The sequence below is a fragment of the Sceloporus undulatus genome, chromosome 4 (genome assembly GCF_019175285.1).
Source record: "Sceloporus undulatus isolate JIND9_A2432 ecotype Alabama chromosome 4, SceUnd_v1.1, whole genome shotgun sequence".
Lineage (NCBI taxonomy): Eukaryota > Metazoa > Chordata > Lepidosauria > Squamata > Phrynosomatidae > Sceloporus > Sceloporus undulatus.
Genome location: NC_056525.1, coordinates 9,673,039 through 9,696,980, shown reverse-complemented (window position 1 = coordinate 9,696,980; position 23,942 = coordinate 9,673,039). Strand labels below are relative to the sequence as shown.

Below are 23,942 nucleotides of genomic sequence, written 5' to 3'. Positions count from 1 at the left end.
ATCAAAGCTCTCCCTACACCACTTAATAGTCTAGTACCACAAAGAGATACTGACTCCAGAGAAGCCAAAAATATATATATATATATATCAGAAAGTAGAGTCATGATCAAATCTCCCTATTATCCCAATTATTAGCTTTATTCTCTTCCAATTCTGTTTCTCCAGTTGTCAATCTGCTATTTCTTTTCTATTGATATTATAGTATTGTTTGTTACTATTCCAATCCCCTTTGTTACTTAATCTTTGTAAATTCCCCTTTAATACTTTAAAATTGTGCCTCCTAAGTCCATTAATTCCTCTTCGAAGTCTGATGTCCTCACTGTTTTCTAAAGTCCAATTGCCACTGGTCACTCTTTTCCACTGTTGAATTTTATCTCTGGGATTCCTTCCTATTCTAGTCTCTTTTCCTCCCCCTTCTGCTTTAGGTTCCTCTCCACAAACTTTGTCCAGCACGATGAGTTAGAACTATTTGCCACCTTCCAAACACATTAAAATCCAAATTGCGTCCTCCTTTCCTACTCCTCTTCTCCTTTCTGTTTAGTTCAGTTGCTTTTTCACTTCTTCAAATTTCCTCCTCTCCTTTCCAATGCCTTTATCCACACATTCAAAATTTACATCCAAATTCTGTGTTTTCCACCGTCTTATTCTCACCAGTCCAATACAATTGCTTCCAGATAAACTGAATTAGTACAGTGTAACAAAACGTTTCCAAATGGTCTTTATTTTTAAATCAATCCCAGGTGGCTGTTTCTCACTCCTACATTCAGCTCCAACACAGCTGCAGCGGGAGATGCAAAGTCCGTTCTGTTAAAGCTCACATAAGGTTATACATTTCTTTGTTGATATAAAGATAGCTTTGACAGATAAATTTTAAGTAAGGAAGACTTGATAGTTTCACTTTATATAAGTTGCTTGCCTGGATGTTGCTTAATAAAACCCCAGCAAAGGCGCTTGTAGCCACAGGCTCCGTTCGCAGCTTGGCTCCTCCGCTGCCCCCGTTCCAATGGCTTCCCCTCCTCGCGGGTCACCCTCCAGTTTCCCTCGGAAGAGAAGGACTTCAGAGACGGGGATGGCAGCTCCATGAGGGACCTCTGGAACCCCCTATGGCAAGGGGGTTTGCCGGACAAGTGTTGGTAATGGAGGACCGCCCAGTCCGGAGGAAAAAAAGCCCCAAAACAGGAGATTCTGGCGGAGCTCCACCAAAACGCTCCTCACACCTTCGTTCGCTGGGCGGAAGTGGGGGTACCAAATTTCAAAGCTCATAAATACTTGAGCATCAAGAAAATCCCAAATCCCATATGTTTAAAGAATAGCAATGAGCTTTCATCACATCTCTAGCTTTGAGCATCATGAATTTTGACTGGCCCTTGTTGCTGTTTTGAACACCTGACAACCCTACTTTGCCATAAAGGTTATTCCATATTCGGGGTGGGCAAAGTGCAGCCCGCAGGCTGCACCTCAAGGTTGTTTTTGTGGCCTCCCAAGGGTAAAAAAAACCCTATAAACTTTTGCCCCCAAAGTGCCCCCTAATGTCCTCTGGGAGCATTTTGCCACATTTACCCATGAAAGGTCTTTGATTAAACTGTCAGTAAAGTGGAAACAGTTTTTTATGGGTTTTTTGGGCTATGTGGCCATGTTCTAGAAAAGTTTCTTCCTGACGTTTCACCAGCATCTGTGGCTGGCATCATAGCCTGAAAAACCCACAAGAAAATATGGATGCTGGCCATGAAAGCCTTTGACTTCACAAACTGGAAATGTCTTCTGGTGATTTCCTGTTTTGAAAAAAGGCATCTCTTGGGCCTAAAATGAACCAGAGGGGCTTAAAAATATGGCAAAACACCCCCAATATCCCATAGAAGACATAGGGGGGCAATAGATAGATAGATAGATAGATAGATAGATAGATGATAGATAGATAGATAGATAGATAGATAGATAGATAGATAGATTGCTGTGGATTTGTGTTGCCCCTAAGATCTAATATACCCCTCTTGCTTCTCCCAGTTGCCCACCCCATTCTACATGGGCAGCAATTAAAGTTTTAACTAGAGTTTATTAGAGTTGTGGCTTTCAGTAAGCGGCTGAACTACCACTCCCATGCGCTATGCCAGCAAGGGCTGGTGAGAGCTGTAGTTCAGCAACATCTCAAGGACTACACTTCACCCATCCTTGGTTTACCAAAAGATGAATGAATGAAATCCACACTTCACAGACGAAAGTAGGTCAAAATGCTAAATGTTGCAGGGGATCATGGAAAACAAATATATTCTTGCTTGTAGTTACCTACTTTTCAAGGGCCAGCTCTTCCGGAGATCTTCAGGCATTACCACAGCAACTGTCACAAAAACAATACCACTGATAACGGGTGCAGGAAAAAAAGATAAAAATGGAAAAGGGAAGACGTACACAGAAACACAAACACACATACAAGAAAAGGGGAAAAAATTAATAAAATGGACATGAAAACAATGAGGAAAATAGACCTAAAGCAATTGAAAAAGAAAAAGAGACTTTCAAAAAGAACAACAGAATTTTTGGGGTGAATTTTAACCACAATAAAAATAGAATGTTTGTTTCAACACAATAAAACAAAAATGTATGCTTGATGGTGCTGGTTATCCACAGAAGAGGAACAAAGGGTTTTAAGAGGAGCACCTACCTGTACATGGGAACAGTAACAGTTCTCTCATAGTAATTCCAAGTGGAATGCAGATCCGTGCGGCTGAGGTTGGTGGCATAAAACCTCCAGGCGGCCTGTAAATTAGATAGATGGCCATGAATTTTTTAGAAAAAACAATAAGCAAGCAGCAAGTTCCAATAACTGTTTTTCTGTTGCTGTAAGAAGTTGTTTATTTTTTTTAGATTTTAATGGATCTGTAAATTTAAAATGTTCATATTGTGTCATATATTGTTATTCTGGAAAACTTTGCTTTAGGTCAAGAGCCTTTTGCAGCTTCCTGTGTCTCTACTGCTACTTCTAGTTTGGCATCTGATAATAATACTGTAATAATAATAATAACAACAACAACAACAACAACAACCATTTTTATTTATATTTCCCTCTTCTCCCAAGGATCGAAGTGGGATCACATCATTAAAAACACAATACAATACAGATACAACTATGAAATACTAATACTGAATTACAGCATTCCTATTAGTTCCTTAAAATATCTAATCATCAAGCAATCCTACAGTCATCATCAATGGTGGAGCATTTATCATAGTCTTATACAGAATCCAGAAAAGATCCATCTTAAGTGCCTTCTTAAAGGCATCTAAGGTGGTAATAAGACTGATCTCTTCCTGTAGACTGTTCCACAATTTAGGGGCTGTGGCTGTAAATGCTCTATGGGAAGTTGTTATTAACCTGGTGTTATAGTGTTCCATTACGTTCTTTCCAAATGTTCTGAGAGTGCGGGACAGATTGTGCAGGGAGAGGCGTTCCTTCAAGTAACTCGGGCCCAAGCCATGTAGGGCTTTAAATGTGATAAACAACACCTTGTACTGTGCCCGGAAACTGATTGGCAGCCAGTGAAGGGATTTCAGCACTGCTGTTATATGGTCACACCTAGGGTATTAGTGACCAATCTGGCTGCAGCATTTTGAAGCAATTGAATCTTCCGAACTTGATACAAGGGTAGTCCCAAGTAGAGCGCATTAGAGAAATCTAAACAAGATACCTTGCTCAACAGAGCTTGGGAAGTTGTTATGGAAAGCCATACAAGTTATGTGGCAAATTATAAAAGTAACTTGCCCCAATAGTGTTGAAAATCTTCATGACTTTTGTGACTTTAAAAGATATGCCCTTGAATAAGCATGGATAAAACTTGAAAAATTCCTATCAAAATGTTTACAAATATCCACAATAAGTAATTTTTAATGCAGGTTGAGTCTCCCTTATCTGGGATTCCAAAATATGAAATATTCCAAAACCCAAACATTTTTCGATGGGTGGCTGAGACAGTGATATTTTTGCTTTCTGATATTTCAATGTACACAACCTTTGTTTCGTGCACAAAATTATTTTAAAATATTATATAAAACAATATTTTGATTGTGTGTATAAGGTGTATTTGAAACATAAATTAATTTTTTGTTTAGACTTGGGTCCCATCTCCAAGACATACAGGCAAACACAGGTATTCCAAAATCCCCAAAAAATCCAAAATCCAAAACACTTCTGGTTCCAAGAATTTCAAATAAGGGATAATCAACATGTAGTAACTAGAAAATGTTACACTTTGCACCAATAAAATACATTTATTCTAACTCACACTACTTTTGGAATGCAATGGATGGGGTTACACCTTCATGGTAATTGTGCTACTTGTAACTTTGTACTTCCATACCATACTCTGCTTCAGAGATCCAAATCATTCTCCTCTCGTACTTAAAACAACCTTACTATAGAAAGAGACACAGGCCTCTTCCTGATATTGCTGTTGTTGTTGCTGCTGTGTGCCTTCAAGTCATTTCTAACTTATTACAAATCTAAGGTGAACTTATCATGGTGTTTTGTTTTTGTTTTGCTTTGCTGTGTTTTTTCATGGAAGGTTTGCCACTGCCTTTCCCTGAGGCTGAGAGAGTGTGACCTGCCCAAGGACACCCAGTGGGTTTCCATAGCTGAGCAGGATTCAACCCTTGTCTACAGAGTCATAGTCCCATGCCCAAACCACTATACCATGCTGGCTCTCCCTCTGATGCTGTTGCTGGGTTATTTATGCAGCAAACTCCAGTCTCTCCCTCAACCCAATATTTTATCACCCATAAAAATGTGATGTTAAGAGTGATTTTTTTAAAAAAAAATGTAAATTTAATCATCTGTTCCTGAAAAGAAACCTACACCCCCAGTTCAAGTTGCAGAAGACACCGTGGGCAAGGGAAGCTTCCGACTGTCAACAGGTTGAATCTGCCCACATAATTAACAAAACCTCTTTGGCTGGTTGGCAGGGCTTGGTTTTATCCTGGGGAAAATCAGACTTTCCTCTATAGAATTCCATGCTCAAGAGACAATCTGGAACCCTGATGCACAGGCCTGCTTGATGGTGCTGTGTGCCTTCAAGTTGTTTCCAACTCATGGCGACTCTAAGGCAAACCTATCATGGGGTTTTCTTGGTAAGTTTCTTCAGAGGGGTTTGCCAGTGCCATCCGCTGAGGTTGAGAGAGTGTGATTTGCCCAAGGGCACCACTGAGTTTCACGGCTGAGTTGGGAATCAAACCATGGTCTCCAGAGTAGTAGTCCAATGCTCAAAGCACTACATCATGCTGGCTTTGATGCAGAAGCATACATCAGTTTAAAAAAACCTCTGACAAAAACAAACAAACAAAAACTTTCCCCTTTTCCAACTATTTTTACATCTACTCAGCCTCCCTTTTCATCCTTGTTCTGTCGAGATGGAAGATTTTTAAACAGCTTTGACAATGAGAGGATGGTGAAGGTGGAGTAGTATAAAGTACATACATTCAGTGCCAGGGTGCAGCAGCTCAAGCCAATTTTACTGAAGGATATGTCCCTGCTTAGAACAGATAAGGCAAACAGCAGCTGCCTCCAAAACCCTTACTGTGCATTTGTTAACAGCAAAATAAAGAGAAATGGGGAGAGCAGATAAGCTTCCACCAACATATACCTCCAACAAGTTTTTTAAAAACAGATATATAATTTACATTTCCAAAATGGAAATCACAAGAAATGTAGAGACTGGTGAAAGAAAATGTAATTCCTTGATGTATTGGACTGTAGCTCTCAGAATCCTCCAAGCACGAGAGAGATACACACAGGGGCTTCTGCCCATAACCATGTAGGAAGTTGTTATACTGAGTTAGACCACTGGCCCATCTAAACTAACACTGTCAACATACTTGCAGCCATGCCTCTCCAGGGGTTCATGCAAGAATCTTTCCTCAACCTACCTAGAGATCGCTGCTATCTCATGGTGGTATCCCATACAAGTATTAACCAGGCCTGGCCAAGCTCAGTTTCTGAAAACAAACAAGATCACTCTATTCAGGTGACCCTGAAACTATCCTTCCACGTCTCACAGCCTGTCCCACCTAACAGGGCTGCTTGAGGAGCAAATGAGAGAGCCTCATAGGCCTTGTGTTGGCCAAAATACCCTAAAGGCACCAGATTTTGTCTGATCTTGGAAGCTAAGCAGGGTCAGCCCTAGAAAGACCATTATCAAATACCAGGTGCTGCGGGCTATATTTCAGAGGAAAGAACTGGCAAAATCACTTCTTGCCTAAGAAAACCCTACAAAATTCATAAGGTCGCTATAACTCCAACTGGTGACTTGGAGGTACATACGCACACACATAGAGGCCTCACCCTGATCAGAGAAAAGGGCAACTACATTAACAAATTAACAAATTTGATTTAGAGTAACAAATTAAAAACCTATCACCAGATTGCAAATGCAGTTATTTCCTGGCATGACTTTTAAAAAAAAAACAGCAATGTGTGGATGAACAGAATAAATAGAACTGAGATTTTCTCTCCACTCCTTTTCCTTTCTAGATACTGAAATGCACACTGCCAGCTCAACCTCTCGATCAGGGGGATTTATTTGCTGGCTTCCACTATCTCCAAAGAAAACAAATGGAACGCTGGGTTCTGGCACAGAATCCGGTGGGAATTGGTCCACCGGGGCAAAATAACTCATTGCCTCCACAAAGTCCCTGAAGTGTAACAGTGCCAGCGAGACAGCATCACAGAGCACTATTTTTAGCCTCAAGGGGAGGACCAAAGCAGAAGCAGGTTGAGCAAACTAGCATGATACTTGTCATCAGTAATGCTTGAAGCCTGTGCTTTTCTGGGGAAACACATGCATCTCCTGAAAAGGAAGGCTACATAAAAGGGCATTAAAATTCAACACCCTTTCTTCTTGGATCTTTTGCATCACAGGATTCAGGGTCAATTGGTTTTCCTCCACCCAAAAGCAGACCCCTTCCAATGGCCACATTGTCCTTGAGGATTTTCCTGGCTCAGAAAGTCTGCTGAGAGATCTCCGTAAGGAGGTGAAGGACAGCCATCTGTAAACCAACTAGCTGGGCCAAGAGGAGTAGGTGTGATGTAGTGATACGGGTACAGACAGAATTTAAAGATATTGCTGTGTTAGTCTGTAGAATCAGTATGCAGAGAGATCTTGTAACACCTTTGAGACTAACTGAAAGAAAGAAGTTGGCAGCATGAGCTTTCGTAGACTTCAGTCTACTTCCTCAGATGCATTTAGTGGAGTGGAAGCCAGGGACAGACTATATATGCTATTGGTACGTGAGAATGTCAAATCAAATTCAAAATCCTTTTTGTGTGGAGGTGAAGTAGCAAGTCAAATTTTAACAACGGCCATTAGTGGACAAAACAACAACAACACAAAGGTATTGTACCTAATGTGGCATCAACAAGGATGAAAAAAGTAGGCAGGTATTTGTAAAAAGTAATACCAACTATGACGAGGATATCAAAAACGTATATCTAATATTCAAATTGCAATAAAACAATCATATACCATGAACACTAAACTTTGATAGAAACATAAAATGCATGCAATAAAAATCAAAGCTTTAATTCTTTTTCATTAGTGAACAAAGACAATGTGAACTGGCCAGTTCACAATGGACTTTATCACATGGGGAAAAGAGACTGGAACATAGTGCTATGCTCCCATCAATATTGTACAATAACGTGAAGATTTTCGCAAAATATTGCCAATATCGTGCGATTATCCCACGAATAAAGTGGCAAAATTGTGCTGCTTTTTATTCACGGAATTTTGTCACTTTATTCACAGGATAATTTCATGATATTGGTGACATTGTGTGAAAATCTTCACGTTATTGCACAATATTGACAGTCAGCGGGGTCATTGTAAGCATAGTCCAAAAAAGCAACTTTCCAGAACTCTGTCAAGCTTGAACATATCCTTGGAACAAACAGTGGAACATTTTTTTTTATATCAAAAGGCACTTCCAAGGGTTTTGTGGTGATACTGAACAGGGATGGTGAATGTCTCATCCTCCAGATGTTGCTGGTTCACAACTACAATCATCTTTCAGTTGGCTATGCTGACTATGGTTGCAGTGCAACAAAATGAAGAAGGCTATATGTTCCCCATTCCTGAATCACACACATCTGACACTAGCAACGATTCAACTGTCCCCCACATTGAAAGCCACTCAACAATTCTGTAGCACCATCTTGATGCTTACTGATTCCTGTTCTAAGCCCTGAAGCTCTGTAGTTTCTGCTTCTCACCTGAATCAGGCCTGCTGCAGGATTCCTCCTCTTCTCGAAGTGCTTTTGACGATGTTGCTCTTGGACCTTCAGGGCAAATCCAGAACCTAGAATGCCCTGCAATAAAGAAAGACGTTACTTCTAGTCTGAAAACTCTCTCTTATCACTTACCCCAGAGAGGGTAATTTCTCTTTAAGAATCAGAAGTAGAAATGTCTCCTTTCTACAAATACAGGTGAAAACTGGGGAAAATAACTTCCTAGACTTGTTCTTGTTCTTATATGTTGTTCTTATATGCTTTCCAATCTGTCTTACAGCAACTCTATCCTAGGGTCTTCATGGCAATATTTATCCAGAGGGGGTTTTGCCAATGCCACCTTCTTAGGTTGTGAGAGTGTGACTCACCCAAGGTTACCAAGACTTCCCATGACAGAACTGAGATCTGAATACTGCTCTCCTAGAGTCCCAAATCCAACATTCAGATCACTACAATTTGTTGGCTCTCTGTATCTGGGTTTACATTAGTTTTATACCCCAGTAAGCAAGTATGTATATTGTAAAGGCTGACTGAGTAAAACATTCCAGGCAATCCAAAATGGCCGTACCTAATACAGTAGGATGTTCTGTGTTCTGTAGGGTGTTCCTGTGAATCTGGGCCCATTCAGACAATATTTCTGATATTCTATCCAGGCCGACACATGGAGACAACATGCTAGTTTTCACTCACTGTCAACATGAAAATGCAGTTTTTTGTGGGGGTTTGGGGCTATTTGCCTGTGTTCTGGAAGAGTTTATTCCTGATGTTTCGCCAGCATCTGTGGCTGGCATCTTCAGAGTGATCCTTGGTTGAGAGGAAGTGTGATCCTTGGTTGAGAGGAAGTGATTTACATATTAATCTGTGTGTTGGTCTGTTGTTGAATGGCAACAGTGATCCATTGTATACTGGGAAAACCCCTGACTCTGGGTGGTTGTCATTTGCACTTGTTGGATCTTGATTTTGGTGCTTGTCAGGACTGGTAGCCAAACTTTGTTTCAGGGTTTGTTCTTTCCTGTTGAAGTTGTCTAGGTGTTTATGGATTTCAATGGCTTCCCTGTGTTTTCTCACCTGATAGTTGTTGGCATGGTCCAAAATTTCATTATTTTCAAATAGCATTTAATGCCCAGAATGGTTTATAATGTGTTCTGCTACTGCTGGCTTTTCTGGCTGACCCACTCTGCAGTGTGTTTCACATTCCTTGATTCGTGTTCAGTCACACAGTATATATACCCCACTCTCTTCCATGCCAGCATTCTCTGAAGATGACAGCCACAGATGCTGGCGAAATGTCAGGAATAAACTATTCCAGAACACAGCTGCATAGCCTAAAAAACCCAAAAAACTATGGATGCCTGCCATGAAAGTCTTCGACTTCACAGCATGGAAATGATCTGCCTGATTGGTATTCACTCTTCATCAGTCAATCAATCAATAAAATGTTAATCTAAGATCATGCAACCATTGGACTGTACACGTGTATGTCCCATTCAAATGGATGACACTTTGACACCAACTCCAGAATACATAGGGATCATGAATACAAGCCAGTCACTATTGTATAACTCTAGGTTATGCATTCATAACTGCCTTAGTGAATGCTGGCTACCATTTTACTAAATAAATATTTTCACCACTGAACCTTGCCCCCACACCGATCAAAGTTTGGCCTGCCATATTCCTACTTACAGCAGGGAGGGCAAAAAAGGACACACCAATCAGGGTAAACGTTGCTGCAAGGAGGCGTCCATTCCAGGTCTGTGGATATTTGTCCCCGTAACCAATGGTGGTCAGTGTAATCTGAGGAAAAACAGATATCATCATAAACAGCAATTCCAGATCGTGTTAGTGTATTATGGGAGCCAACACGAGATACTGAACGTACCAAAAATTATTCACTTTAAAAATAAAGATTTAAATGTTAAATTTCACTCCTAAATTTGTATTTTGAGGGACATATTTTCTTATCTATTAATTAAAGAATTAATGAATTAATCCTTCCAACATTTGCTCTTGTACCTCTTCCAAATCATTTTACAGCTAGATAAATAATGTATTACAATATTCAAACTTGGAGATCTGGATTTTGAATCCTCCTGGGTTTGTCTTAGAAGAAATGGCTTAGAAGAAAAGAAAGTACAAAACCTATTGGGCAGAAAAGGAAAATGTTTCCTGTTGAAGAAGACTTAAATGAGACAACTCTAACTTTGCCTAACTTGTATAGAAGTATGAGCTGTTTTCTTTATGTGTGAACCTGAGCTGTAATCATCTACCAACACAGGGGTTGGCAACACCCAACCCGTGGGCTGGATGCGGCCTGTGGAGGCGGCAGGACCGGCCCCAGCCCAGTCCTGCCGATGACGCCGACGACGCTGCCAACGCCAAGGCCGCCAACGCCGCCTCCTCCACCTCCTCCTCCTGGGCCGTATGCAGGGCCCCACGGAAGTGGCCTGCCGCCTCCGCGGGCTCCCCCAGGGCCCTTGTGGCCCCAGGCCTCTCCCTCCAGAGGGAGGCCTGGGGCCACAAGGGCCAAAAAGGAGCCCGCGGAGGCGGCAGGCCGCTTCCGCGGGCTCCTCCCAGGATCCTTGCGGCCCCAGGCCTCTCCCTCCGGAGGGGGCCTGGGGCCGCACGGGCCAGAAGGGGCCCGCCAGAAGCGGCCTGCCACCTCCTGGGCTCCTCCATGGCCCTTGGAGCCCTTTCAGCCGAAGGGAAGGGCCTGGGACGGGTGCCCAAGACCTTCCATTCGCCTCCCTCCCTTTCGGCCGAAAGGGCCCCTCGGGCCCGTTCGGCTGAAGGAAGGGACCAAGGAGGAGAGGGCGGGCACCCACCTCTCCTCCCCGCGGGGCTTCGGTGGAAGCTCCGCCCCCGGCGTGCGGCTCCCCCCCGGAGGGTGGAAGCTCCACCCCGGCACGCGCCCCGCCCCTGGAGGTTGAAGCTCCACCTCCCGGCTTTGCCCCCCAGTTGTCTGAGGGACAGCAACCCGCCCCCGGCTCAAAAAGGGTGCCTACCCCTGTACTAACAGGTTGAATTCATCTGAAGATTGTTACAAGAATGCAAAGTTTGGCAAAGGTGTTCATCACTGGTTAGAAAAGAATAATGAGCACTTTATTACTCTTGTTACTTATGAACACTGCAGGTCTAAGCTAGAATCCTCACACATCAAATATTAGGTTTGGGATGTACTGTAGATATTTAAATGTAATAACATTCAGAGAAGTCACACACTCTCACACACTTTATCTCAGAGGGAATATCCCATGAAATCTTAAAACACATGACTCATCCCATTATATGCAACCCTTCAAAAACAACCAAAGCCTAATGTGAGAAAATTCTCAGTTTGAACTCTCCAGCTGATGCAGAAGAAGGGCAAAGTCCCAACCTTCATTTCCCTAGAGCTCTCAAAGTCTTGGTACCAGGAGTACATGGAGGTTTATAACCTGCCTCTCTATAACAAGGGTGGGCAAACTGGCCAGCATGAGGGCAAATATCTTCCTTTTCCTCTGAAATCCCTCTCAAAGTGATGACAAGAAGTAATATGATATCACTTCCTGATATCATTTTGAGAGGAACTGCAGAAGACAACAGGTATTTTGGCTTGCAGGTGGGATGTGGCCAACAAAGCAGTGTAGGAGAGAGGGAAATGTCTTCTGCACCTGTGCAGGTATCTGTCTTTCTAGATGGAAAGAACCTGGACCATAATTCACTAGTGGCCACTGTGCAAGTCAACTTTGGCTGAGAAACAGGGAATGAATACACATATAACAAATTCACATATCATCTGTGAACTAGATTTAAGTCTGATAGAGATATATCTACTTCTTTTCTTTCTATTCTGATTGTCACTTATATCCTAGACAATAGCTGACCTAACAACAGAGTTTGCTAAATCAATGCCAAGCACTTTCTTAAACATTTTGAGTCCTTTGCAAAATAATGGGCATTTTGGAACTTGAACCCTTTTGAAGCTTGCAAAGGGTCCAGGAGCTTTGTAGCACACTTGAAAAATAAAGCTGTAGTGTTTACTCGATGGCTGTAAAGAGTGCAGACCTCAAACTGCACGGAAGAGCTTTTGATGCAACCTGATCACATTCTCTCAGCAATCAAAATGAAACACTTTCCCTGCACTCTACTCCATACTTCTGCACAAATGAATGCTACACTGAATATAGTCGTGTAACTATAAACTGGCACCTTCTGGATCATCCACATCCTTTGTGATAAATTATAGACATTTCCTCCCATGTTGTCTATGCCACTTTTAGAAAAAATCCAATTATCAGAAACTTCTTTAGGGTCTGAGCAGTTCCTCTTGATGTGATATTACAGTAAGGATGTACACCTTGTCTAAAACTAGCACACAAAAGCATAGCAGCCACCTCTCATGAAGGTGGTGGCCCCATTACAGCAAGAGCCTTTTCTGTTAGGCAGACATTTCTCCTTACTGTAGTTGATGTCCTGTTAGTGTTTTCTGCCCCTAAAAATCCTTATGCAAGCAGATGTACATTTCTGGCTACGACATAACACCCATATTCAACTCAGAATTGCAACTGTATCTGTTGTATAAACAATTGTATGTTTCTGGATGGTGCAGATCTCCTTGTAAGTGCTCTGAATGTACCACTTGATTCATTGGGATTGTAGAAACAAGCATATCTACAGATGCACAACTTGTTTCACAATGCTGGTGTTTAGCAAAAGGGTTGTGATAGTACAACCTCCATTTAACCTCCACCAAATGCAACTGAGGAAGTAGACTTAAGTCTATGAAAGCTCATGCTGCCAACTTCTTTCTTTAGCTTATCTCAAAGGTGCTACAAGATCTCCACTTAATAATGTGAGTGCAGATTTACACAATACACATACAATGCAGGCTCGCTGGGTGCATCTACACTGTAGAAATAATGCCGTATAAAACCACTTTAAGTACTGTGGTTCCAAAGCATTTCAGCATTGCATGATTGTCTCTTGCTATTTGATGTTCTTTTGTTGCCTGTTTTACTGAATCATTTCCTGTATTGCTATGTATTTTATATGTATTATCCTATTATTTCTTAGATTGTACGCCATAGGCAGGTTTACTCTTTTATATTTATTTTTTTTATGTACAGTGCTGTGCAAATCTACAGTGCTATATAAATAATAATAATAATAATAATAATAATAATAATAATAATAATATCTTGTAGAATTATGGGCTTTGTAGGCTTAAAAGGTCTTTGGCCTTCTCCATCAAAAAGTGCTAGTTCCTCACAAAACGAGAAATCTCAGGATTCTGTAAGATGGAGCCATTGCAGTTAAAGTTGTGTTAAGCTGCATTGTTTATATAGTATAGATGCATTTCCAGCTTGTATCTTAATTTTACTTTCAAATCTGTATTCTCTTCTCACTCTCTATTGCTAACATAATAAACCAAGTCTTTAATTTCTCCTTCCAAACCTGAGACCTGTTGGGAATTTGTCATATCTTCTGTGGTTTCTCCACACACTTTGTGACAAATGCTGAAAAGGCTTGCGTGAAAATTGAAAAGAAATGGAAAAACCAAATACAGGGCAGCTCAATTGGCCCAAGAAGCTCATTAATTGCCATTTTGTTACTCTCCTAATACAATAATCTGCACACTGAAGGACAAGAGCTAAACAAAAGCACAGTTTCTCCTTGGTTGTGTACAAAGATTTTCCAATACACTTGCATTTCCATTGCCCAGACTTCATTAATTTTACAAAGTGCACTCACTGTGCATTAAGCAACACATTAAGAAGTGGCTTATAAATAATTAAGGCAGAAACACATGTTCTAGCCAGCAAATTAAGAATAAAAGCCAAAAGCCACATCTTGAATTTTTGTGTGGCCATTTCCACTGTGTAATTTCTGGCAGGAGATAAGACTGAGTTGGATCACATAATTTCATTCTCCAGTTCCAATAATTCCCTGCCTTCCCATTCTTATATCCCCTAAGTATTGTATTGTTTGGAGCTGCTGTCCAAGGGATGTTGATTTCAAGCTATCTCTGATCCCATGCTATCATTTATACACACCGACGTTAATTTGAAACCAAACTTGGGCCGTTGGCCAAACATCTAGTCAAAAGAATTCCAAGTCTGTGGCATGTAAGAATGCCAGCATGCCATCAGTAAGACCTTTGACAAGGTTCCCCATGACATTCTTGCAAACAAGCTAGTAAAATTTCGGCTAGACAAGGTAACTGGATTTGTAATTCGTTGACAGACCAAACCCAAAGGGTGCTCAACAATGGCTCCTTTTCACCCTGGAGAGAAGTGACCAGTGGAGCCCCACAGGGCTCTGTCCTGGGCCAAGTGTTATTCAACATCTTTATCAATGACTTGGATGACAGAATTGGGGGCATACTTATCAAATTTGCAGATGATACCAAATTAGGAGGAGTAGCTAATACCCCAGAGGACAGGATCAAAATTCAAAATGACCTGAATAGACTAGAAAGCTGGGCCAAAGCTAACAAAATGAAATTCAATACGGAGAAACGTAAGGTACTGCACTTCAAACGGAAAAATAAAATGCACAGATATAGGATGGGGGACACCAGGGTGAATGAAACTAGGTGTGAAAGGGATCTAGGAGTCCAAGTAGACCACAAATTGAACATGAGTCAACAGTGTGATGCAGAAGCTAAAAAAGTCAACGCGATTTTAGGCTGCATCAATAAAAGTACAGTGGGTCCTCGCCTTACGCGGGGATCCATTCCGGATCCCGCCGCGTAAGGTGAATATCGCTTATGCTCAAGCCCCATTGTAAACAATGGGGCTCATGCACGGTGGTGCGGCGGCGCGCGGGGTGCAACGGGCATGCGCGCCCACTCAATTGAATGGGACGTGTCGCCCCTTCCATGTCGTGCGCGCCCCGCGGCTTGAGCGCATATGCTCAAGCCGCGTAAGGCACGCCCGATTATGACACGGGCGCGCTGTATAGTGTCTAGATCAAGGGAAGTCATAGAGCCAGTGTATTCTGCTTTGGTCAGGCCCCACTTGGAATATTGTGTCCAGTTCTGGGCACCACAATTCAAAAAGGACATTGAGAAACTGGAGCATGTCCAAAGGAGGGCGACTAAAATGGTGAAGGGTCTGAAAACCATGCCCTATAAGGAATGACTTAGGGAGCTGGGGATGTTTAGCCTGGGGAAGAGAAGGTTAAGAGGTGATATGATAGCCCTGTTTCAATATTTGAAGGGATGTCATATTGAGGAGGGAGCAAGCTTTTTTTTCTGCTGCTCCAGAGAACAGGACCAGGAACAATAGGTGGAAGCTACAGGAAAAGAGATTCCACCTCAACATTGGGTGGAACTTCCTGACAGTAAGGGCTTTTTAACAGTGGAAGACACTCCCTCAGAGTGTAGTGGAGTCTCCTTTCTTGGAAGTCTTTAATCAGAGGCTGGATGGCCATGTGTCGGGGATGCTTTTATTGAGAGTTCCTGCATGGCAGAATGAGGTTGGACTAGATGTCCCTTGTGGTCTCTTCCAACTCTACGATTCTATGATTCTATGATCATTTTGAAACACGTCAAATTTTTGAATTGTAGCCTTCACACCAATCTGTGAAAAGGAGACAGTGATTGCCAACCTTGGATCCCCAAATATCTTACAGAAGACATAACTCCTCCTCTACAAGAGCTCCTCTGGTTGCCACTCTATTTCCAAGCAAAGGGCTACTTATGGCATAGAAAGCCATATATGGCACAGATCAAGGCTATCTAAAGAACTGTATCTTCCCATACAATCCTACCAAAGCTCTAAAATCTTGAGGATATGCACTTTTCTTAGTCCCACCACTCTTACAGGCATGTATGGGGGGGGGGGACATGGGAGAGGGCCTTCTCCATGGTTTCTCCCATGCTTTGGAAAGCCCTTCCTAGGGAGGCTAGATTGGCACTCTCTTTCTGTCCTTTCAACCACGAATAAAGACCTTTGCATTCCAGCAGTGATTGAATCTACAAGGAATAGACTTCTCTTAGAGTGCCATACTACTTTTAGGTCAATGTTTTAAACAATTTTAATTCTATAGAATTGTGGAATATAATTATATAGTTTAATTCTACTTTAATTATAGCATTTTGTATTATTTTAGCTACATGTGCTTTTAGTTGTACTGTATTTCTTGATCTCTTGTCAGCTGCCTTGAGTCCCAGGTTTTTTTTTGGGGGGGGGGTAATGGGGCACTAATAAAGAGAAGAGAAAAGAAGAGAAATGTCACTAGTCTTTTTGTCCCAGATGCGCTAGTCACCATGGCCAATGGTCAATGGTTTTGGGAGCTGTAGCCAAAGAACATCTGGGCACCAAAGCTTGGGAACCAAGGAGTGGGAAGATATGGGGTCTCTGTCTGAGGTGTAGGCCTTGTCTGGACTGGCCAGGATACTCCAGAGAGAGCCTGGAGTATTCTGGCCTCACAGCTGCCCCCCACCTCCCCGCCATTACCTGACCTCCCAGGACACAGGCAGCTTGGCAGGATGCCCATGCTCTCTGGCTGACAATTCTAAATGTCCCTCCTTAAACTGCAAATCCCAGAATACAACAGGAAGCAGCCAAAGCAGTTAAAGTGAAAAAGCGGCACTATAAGAGTGTAGTGCGATAATCTAGTCAGATTCTATGATTCTAAAAGTGAGAAAAGACTAGACAAGATGGCAAGAGAATGAAGAATATGATCAGGCAACCATGTGCAAGGGTGAATTAAATCCATTGGAATTACAAGGGCATAAGAAACCAGTCCTTTTTGTGACTGCTTAACAGGGCTCACCAGGGCTACTTCCCTATGATGGAAAGGAGGCTTGACTACTCACCAAACCCCACCATAGTGCATCTGCATAGGTGTCAAAGTGCTCATTTTCTCCCTTCTCAGCCAAGTAGACTAGGAAGGAGGCTAAGATGAGGCAAAGGAAACCAATGTACCAGGCAGTGATCAGCTCCTGCAACACAGTTAAAGACAGAAAAAGACAGTATGTTTCACCATCACTCACCACAATGGAGTAGTAAATACTTACTGGAGCATGGAGCAGTTACAGATGGGTAAGAAGCAAAGAACTGAGAAAGCTGAACAACAGAGAAATTAGTTTCTAGGGATGCAAATGTTGGGGAAGCTATTTTTTCAAACCACAGCATCCAGGATCCCCCAGCCATAATGGAAACTCTAGTGTAAGAAAGCCAGTTGTGTTTCCTTTTCCCAAGAACATACTTTTCCATCCACATTGCGCTTCCATCCACAGATTGCACGTGTTCTGCTCACTAACTTCGGCCAAAAACAGACAGCCCTAAAGGAGCAGTGTCATGCAGCCCCTTTGTGCGCAGGATCAGGGCCACAGCAACCACATGCTGAACCCCTGATCCAGCCTTTTCCTGGTGCAAAAAGGAGTGGCAAAGGGAAAGAATGCCTTTGGTGCCGTGGCATTTTTTTTCCAGTATTCCTTTGGTGTGCAGCCTCTAAACACCACACCACCAAAATGCTGCTCACCATCTGGTTGGACAGGCGGTGTGATGCCAGCTTGGGGCATGCGGCATGCAGACACGATGCCTCTTCACCACCCTGAAGTTGTCTCTTTTTGCCGGTCTGTACCAGCAGTGTCTTTCTTTCTTCTTATAGAACCCAACCTGTCTTCAAAAGAGCTCAAAGTGAAATAGCTGAAGGCTGATGCATTGGATCCTCACAACTACCCTGTCAGGTACCAAGCCATGGTATCCTGTCTGTGGTTCTGACCAAGTTCCATCTCCAGGCTGGCATGGCAATGAGCAGGTGTTCACACACCCGCCCACCACTGTTCCATGTCTGTCCACCATATCCCCCTTACCTGCCACTGCTGTCACATTTGCTCCATAAGGGCAGAAAAAGGAAGCCTTTCTACCCTGCCAATGTCACAGGCTGTGACTGAGGCCTTCCAAGTGGACACAACAGTGGTGGCAGGTAAGGGGTGCATGGAACTAGGCAGTCTATCAGATGTCACTGTGGAGTTTCCAGGAAACTCCGTGGCAAACAGCTGGTCTTTTCTGACCACATTAATACTGGGATCAAGGCAGTATTGGTGGATTGAATTCCAGATTAGCCAATCCGGGGGCCATTGGCCTGTGTCATCTGTACAGGACAACTCAGGCCAGAAAGAACATAGGAACTTTGGTCCAGGCATACAGCCTATGGGTTTACCAATCTGCAGACTCACCATTCAGTAACTAATTCAGTGGGTCTGCTCTAATTGGGACTAAACAATAGATCATACTAGACCATGCCTTCAAGTTGTTTCCAGCTTTTGGCAATCCCAAGGAGAAGCTATCATGGGGGTTTCTTGGCAAGGTTTTTTTCAGAGGAGGTTTGTCTTTGCTTTCCTCTGAGGTTGAGAAGGTGTGCCTTGCCCAAGGTCACACACTGGGTTTCCATGCTCAGGTGGAGGTTTGAACCCTGAACTCCAGAATTGGAGTTCAATGCTCAAACCACAATACCATGCTGGCTCTCACACCACTATAGCACTGTGATTCCACTTTAATATGACTGCATCCTATGGAATCCTGGGGTTTATAGTGAAGAAAGGGACTAGTAGGACAGATGATGACAGGGGCTTTTGGAAGACTGTCATTCATAGGTTTGAAGTTGACTTGATGGTAAATAACAACAACAAGGCACTAGCGCTCTCTAGTTGAGAATTTTAAAACCATTCCTTAAGCTTAAATCCCAAGATGCCTTAAATGGAACCACCACAAGTGGGATCATAGTTCTATGACTGTGATTATTTTATGTCTTTTTATGTGAAAACTGACAGCTATAGTTTTGGACAATAAAATTCAGGCTGTTGTATACTAGTACTCACTGAACATGACAAGGGACTTTATAAAGTAATCCACAGATGAGTAGGGAGGGTCAAGCTACTTTCTGCAGTTGTGGAGAGAGGAGACCTCTGGGCTATGGCTATTATCTTCATCCTAATGCACTGAAGATAGTCAAATTACAACTCTATCACCCTTGTCCAGTCAGTACAATGAATTGATCAGAAGTATAGAAGTTGTTGTCCAAAAGACCTGGAGGGCTTCAAGTTGTGGAGATCTGGATATGGCATCTGTTGGACATTTCTAGAGCATATAATAACCCATTCAGCCAATGTGACTTAATTAGAAACATTGGCAACACATAAATATCAAGGATTCTGCATATCTATTAACATCAAGATTTGTTCTCATTTAATGGAAGCCAAAACAACAGCTAAATTCCATTAAATTCATTATAATTTTTATAATTCAATAAAAAAAACTTGGTTTTTTAAATTTTATTTTGTAATTTCATCATTTATTTTGAGCTGAGGAGGAACCGAATCAAAACACCTGAAATACACAAATATTTATTTTATGTCAAAACAAGATGGGCAAAATTCTGCTGTATATTAGAGGGAGTAAAATGCCAAGTTCAGCAACATGAAGTAGAATTTTGATTATCTTGAGTTTGGCATGATGAAATTATTTATAATATATGAGCTCTACAACATCCTGTAATTACAACTTGAAATCTACCAGTGAATTTTCCAATGAGGGAATGCCCTACTTGAAGTGAACAGCTGCTGAAAACCTGAACAGGAGCAATCCTGTTCGGAAGAAGGAAATGCTGCAATACTTTTCTACAGACCACACTTGCATCTGTTAGTAATTCCATGTATTTAGCAGAGAAGGATCTCTTATAGAGTAAGACTTACTGATCCATTTTTCCAAGACCTGAATGTTTATTGCCTAGGCTTACTTTTGAAGACAATCAATTCCACCACTCCATTACCATTTAGAAAGAAAAATAAGGCAGCTTTGTCCAATCCATCATACTCCAGATGTGCTCGGCTCCTCTCATCAGTCCTCCTTGTTAGGGATGATGGGAGTTGTTAAACAACAAATCTGGAGGGCAGCAAATTGGGGAAAGCTGAGATAAAATGTCTATTTCCAATAAAGCTTCCAGTTGGCAGTATTCTCTAGGCATCTGCTGGAAAGATTTTGCAGATGTCCTCTCCTCTGCCAAAGATTATTTTGCCCATCCTCAGCTAAGGTGAACTGGCAACCCTTATGAATGTTTAAGTGAGCAAAACAAGTAAATAAACAAAAACTCCAGTGCAATGAAGATTGGGCATGCTCACTGGTCACAGAATGCTGACTCACTGGGTGTGGAAAGGGGACAGAAAACCAAGTGAAAAAGAGAACAGAATGGGATATCATGGGGAAAAGGGCATGGCTAGCTGGAACTGTGAACAGGAAAGTTCCCTGCTGCAACATTTTATTGAAGACCCAGCTACTTCTGCAGTCTTTTTCTCCTCTCAACTCCCCTCAAGTCACACTTTCCAATGTCAACTTTGGCTGCATTGACACTACAGAATGAATAGTTTGACAGCGCTTTAATTGCCATGGCTCAAAGCTACAGAATACTGGGATGTGTAGCTTGCTGAGATATTTAGCCTTCTCTGTCTGAGAAACGTTGGTGTCGCAACAAACCACAAAATCCAGGATTCTACAGGGTGAAGCCGTGAAAGAGAAACTGTCAATTCTGCAGTGTGACAGCAACCTAGGTCTCCTGCAGAGCAAGATATGAGCCTGACCTCAGAACTCACCTTGCTATGGGCATACACCACTGATCCCAGCAGCTTCCATGTGCCTCCTCTGCGGTCCATCCGTATCATGCGCAGGATCTGAAGAAACCGCAAACTCCTGAGTGCAGAGGTAGCAAAGACATTCCCCTGGGAACCAGCAGCCAACACAGCAATGGAGGCAATTAACACCATGATGTCTGTAAGGATGGAAAAGAAGCAGGGTCACAAAGGGGAAACTGGTTCAACCTTCTGACATCCCTGCCTCCCCTTGGAGGACTACTACAGAATTCACATCCCAGCTCAGCATGAAAATCCACTGGGTGCCCTTGGCCAAATCACATTCTCTCAGCCTCAAAGGAAGGCAAACCTCTGACAAATCTTGCCAAGAAAACCCCATGGGTTGCCACAAATCAGGAATTATTCAAAGGCATACAACAGTAAACAAAGTTTTTTCCTCCCTCTTGTCTCATGTTTGCAAGTCAACTCAAGGCAGGATACATTGGAGCCCAAGCTTCTGCTTGCATTCTCAGCTTTTGAGCAGAACAGACAAAAGAAGTGTCCTGATTTAATCCAGATAATATAAAAATCCAGGTAGTCCTAGTAACTGCAGCAGAGGTAGCAAAACCTGTGCCCTTTAGATGCTTTGGACTACATTCTCACAATCCTTCATCACTGCTAATACTAGGTAAAGCTGGTGGGTCTTGCAGATTACAGCATCTGGAAAGCTAAAATTTTCCTTGGACTAGAGCCTGTCCTAAACTTGGAATTCTCTGAAAATGAGCTCTATTCTACTCTCCTGGTAAGCCACTCATTGATGGTGTTGTCTGCTGTCAAGTAGTGGCCTCATGGGGCGACAGAGTACGGTGTGTGTGCAGAAACCACCATAGACAGCTTCTTAGACTGGGTTTCTCAGATTGGCCACAGATAGGTTATTCACCACAGACATCTTCCTAGACTTGATTACACCAATTCACAAAAGGTGAGCATGAGTCACTGCTGCCCATTTGGAAGGTCAGTTGTGCACTGGAGCAATCCAGTGTGATTCCATCATAACATAACTCCAGAACCAACTACACTGATGTGAATTTACACTACACAACCCCTCAGACATAAATAGCTTCTTAGACTGGACCTAAATGTCCATGGAAGCTTCTACATTTGTGAATAGTTTGGGGCATTCTGGTCATTTCTCTTGTTAAAAGCAACCAACCCAAAATTATGGTGATTTTTTTAAAAAAAATGAGTACGGAGGTCTTTGGAAGTCATCAAAGTGCTTCAGGCTTTGCAAAAGTGTGCTTCTGGGACTATGTGTGGGCCATAGGCCACACTCTCCCCCAAGAAATTAAGTAATATGTACTGTACTGCACTATCTGAAACCTCCATTGAGATTTCAGAGATAACAACGTATTCTACCTGTGAAGCCATGCAGCATGTATTAGAGCAGGAAATTTGGTTTCCAATTTTTATTTATTTATTTATTTATTTATTTATTTATTTATTTATTTATCTATCTATTTATTTATTTGCTCTTCTCTCCCAACCATGTAGTTCTAAAAATATTAGCCTACCATTATCAAATGAAGGCAATTGCCCAGGGATTCCAAGACCAAAAGAGAAAACAGCACAAAATAACAGCCAAACAGTAGTCTTCAATTTTTCATGCTTTCAGCATTAGCTGACCAGGGCAAAGTGATGTGGAACTGGGTGTGCTGTTTTTAGTACGCAGTCTGTATTTAACAGGGTTTTATTGTTTTAATTTTTAATATTTTAAAAGTAGAGCTTTAACAATGTATCATTTTATTCATTTTCAAATTTTGTACTCCATGCAGTTCTGTTTTAATATATATTGTAAACCACTTTGAGTCTCATTCAGGATGAAAGTGGTATATACATCAAATAAATAAATGTTCAGACCTAGGATCTCCTTTTTGCTCATGCATATAAGTAGAGACGTGCTTCTTATTTTTATTTTTTATTGCATAACTGTGTGGTTGTAACGGACACATTGTGGCTCACCTTAGGTTGGGCTGCAACCTGGATAGAGACCAAAACTCAAAAGAATTTAGCTTTTCTTAATCCCAGATGTAAAAAGGCAGTTTGCACATGCTCAAGACTGAAGCAAACCCACTATATTCTGCTCTGGTCAGGAATATTGGGTCCAGTTCTGGGCACCACAATTTAAAAAGGATGTTGAGAAACTGGAGCGTGTTCAAAGGAGGGTAACTAAAATGGTGAAGGGTCTGAAAACCACATCCTATGAGGAATGACTTAGGGAGCTGGGGATTTTTAGTCTGGAGAAAAGAAGGTTAAGAGGTGATATGATAGCCCTGTTTAAGTATTTGAAGGGATGTCATATTGAGGAGGGAGCAAGCTTGTTTTCTGCTGCTCCGGAGATTAGGACCTGGAGCAAAGGATGCAAGCTCCTGGAAAAGAGATTCCACCTCAGCATTAGGAGGAACTTCCTGACAGTAAGGGCTGTTCGACAGTGGAACACACTCTTTCCTTGGAGTGTAGTGGAATCTCCTTCTTTAGAGGTTTTTAAACATCTGTTCGGGATGCTTTGATTTAGATTTCCTGCATGGCAGGAAGTTGGACTGGATGGGCCTTGCAGTCTCTTCCAACTCTATGATTCTATGATTCTATGATTAGGAGAAGATTCTGAGACCTTGCTTTTGCCACAATCATTACTATGATTTCCAGTTTTCAAAGTCCATATGTTGGCAGGGCAGTCTACACTGTTGAGTGTCAAGACAGTTTTGGGGGAAATGCCTACGAAAGTTTTGTTAATGGTTAGATACCCTGCTAAAGGAAGGCATAGGCACAAAATCCTTTGCTGATAACTCAGCAGCTTGGCAGTTCTTACCAATGACGCAAAAGGGTTTACGGGCAAATTTTAACCTTCCTCTCCAGCCCCGATATCGGCAGCAGCAACCGGCAGCCCAGATTCTCACAAAATACTCCACACCAAAGACCACAATGGTGACTATTTCCTGCAAAGGAGAGAGTGGAATAAATCCAACATGACAACACAAGATGGACAATCCTAAAGAATCAGTTGGGTGATGTCAGAGTTTTCTCCTCAAACATGGTGCTAATAGGCTTGATATTTTT

At 42.1% G+C, this 23,942-nt stretch overlaps 1 protein-coding gene across 17 annotated transcripts in view; it reads right to left on the bottom strand.

The window, feature by feature from the left end:
• KCNQ2 (potassium voltage-gated channel subfamily Q member 2) overlaps positions 1 to 23,942 on the bottom strand; it is a 146,353-nt gene that overhangs the window by 63,545 nt on the left and 58,866 nt on the right. For 12 of the 17 annotated variants that reach the window (XM_042463860.1, XM_042463849.1, XM_042463859.1 and 9 more), the window contains exons 3-8: positions 23,695 to 23,821; positions 20,853 to 21,028; positions 17,076 to 17,201; positions 9,956 to 10,066; positions 8,255 to 8,350; positions 2,660 to 2,754 (exon numbers count right to left, since the gene is read on the bottom strand). In XM_042463860.1, the coding sequence (XP_042319794.1) occupies positions 2,660 to 2,754; positions 8,255 to 8,350; positions 9,956 to 10,066; positions 17,076 to 17,201; positions 20,853 to 21,028; positions 23,695 to 23,821 (731 nt within the window). Of the gene's footprint in view, positions 1 to 2,287; positions 2,356 to 2,659; positions 2,755 to 8,254; positions 8,351 to 9,955; positions 10,067 to 17,075; positions 17,202 to 20,852; positions 21,029 to 23,694; positions 23,822 to 23,942 lie in introns of all 17 variants that reach the window. The other 5 variants (XR_006103561.1, XR_006103560.1, XR_006103559.1 and 2 more) reach the window with 2 other exon arrangements.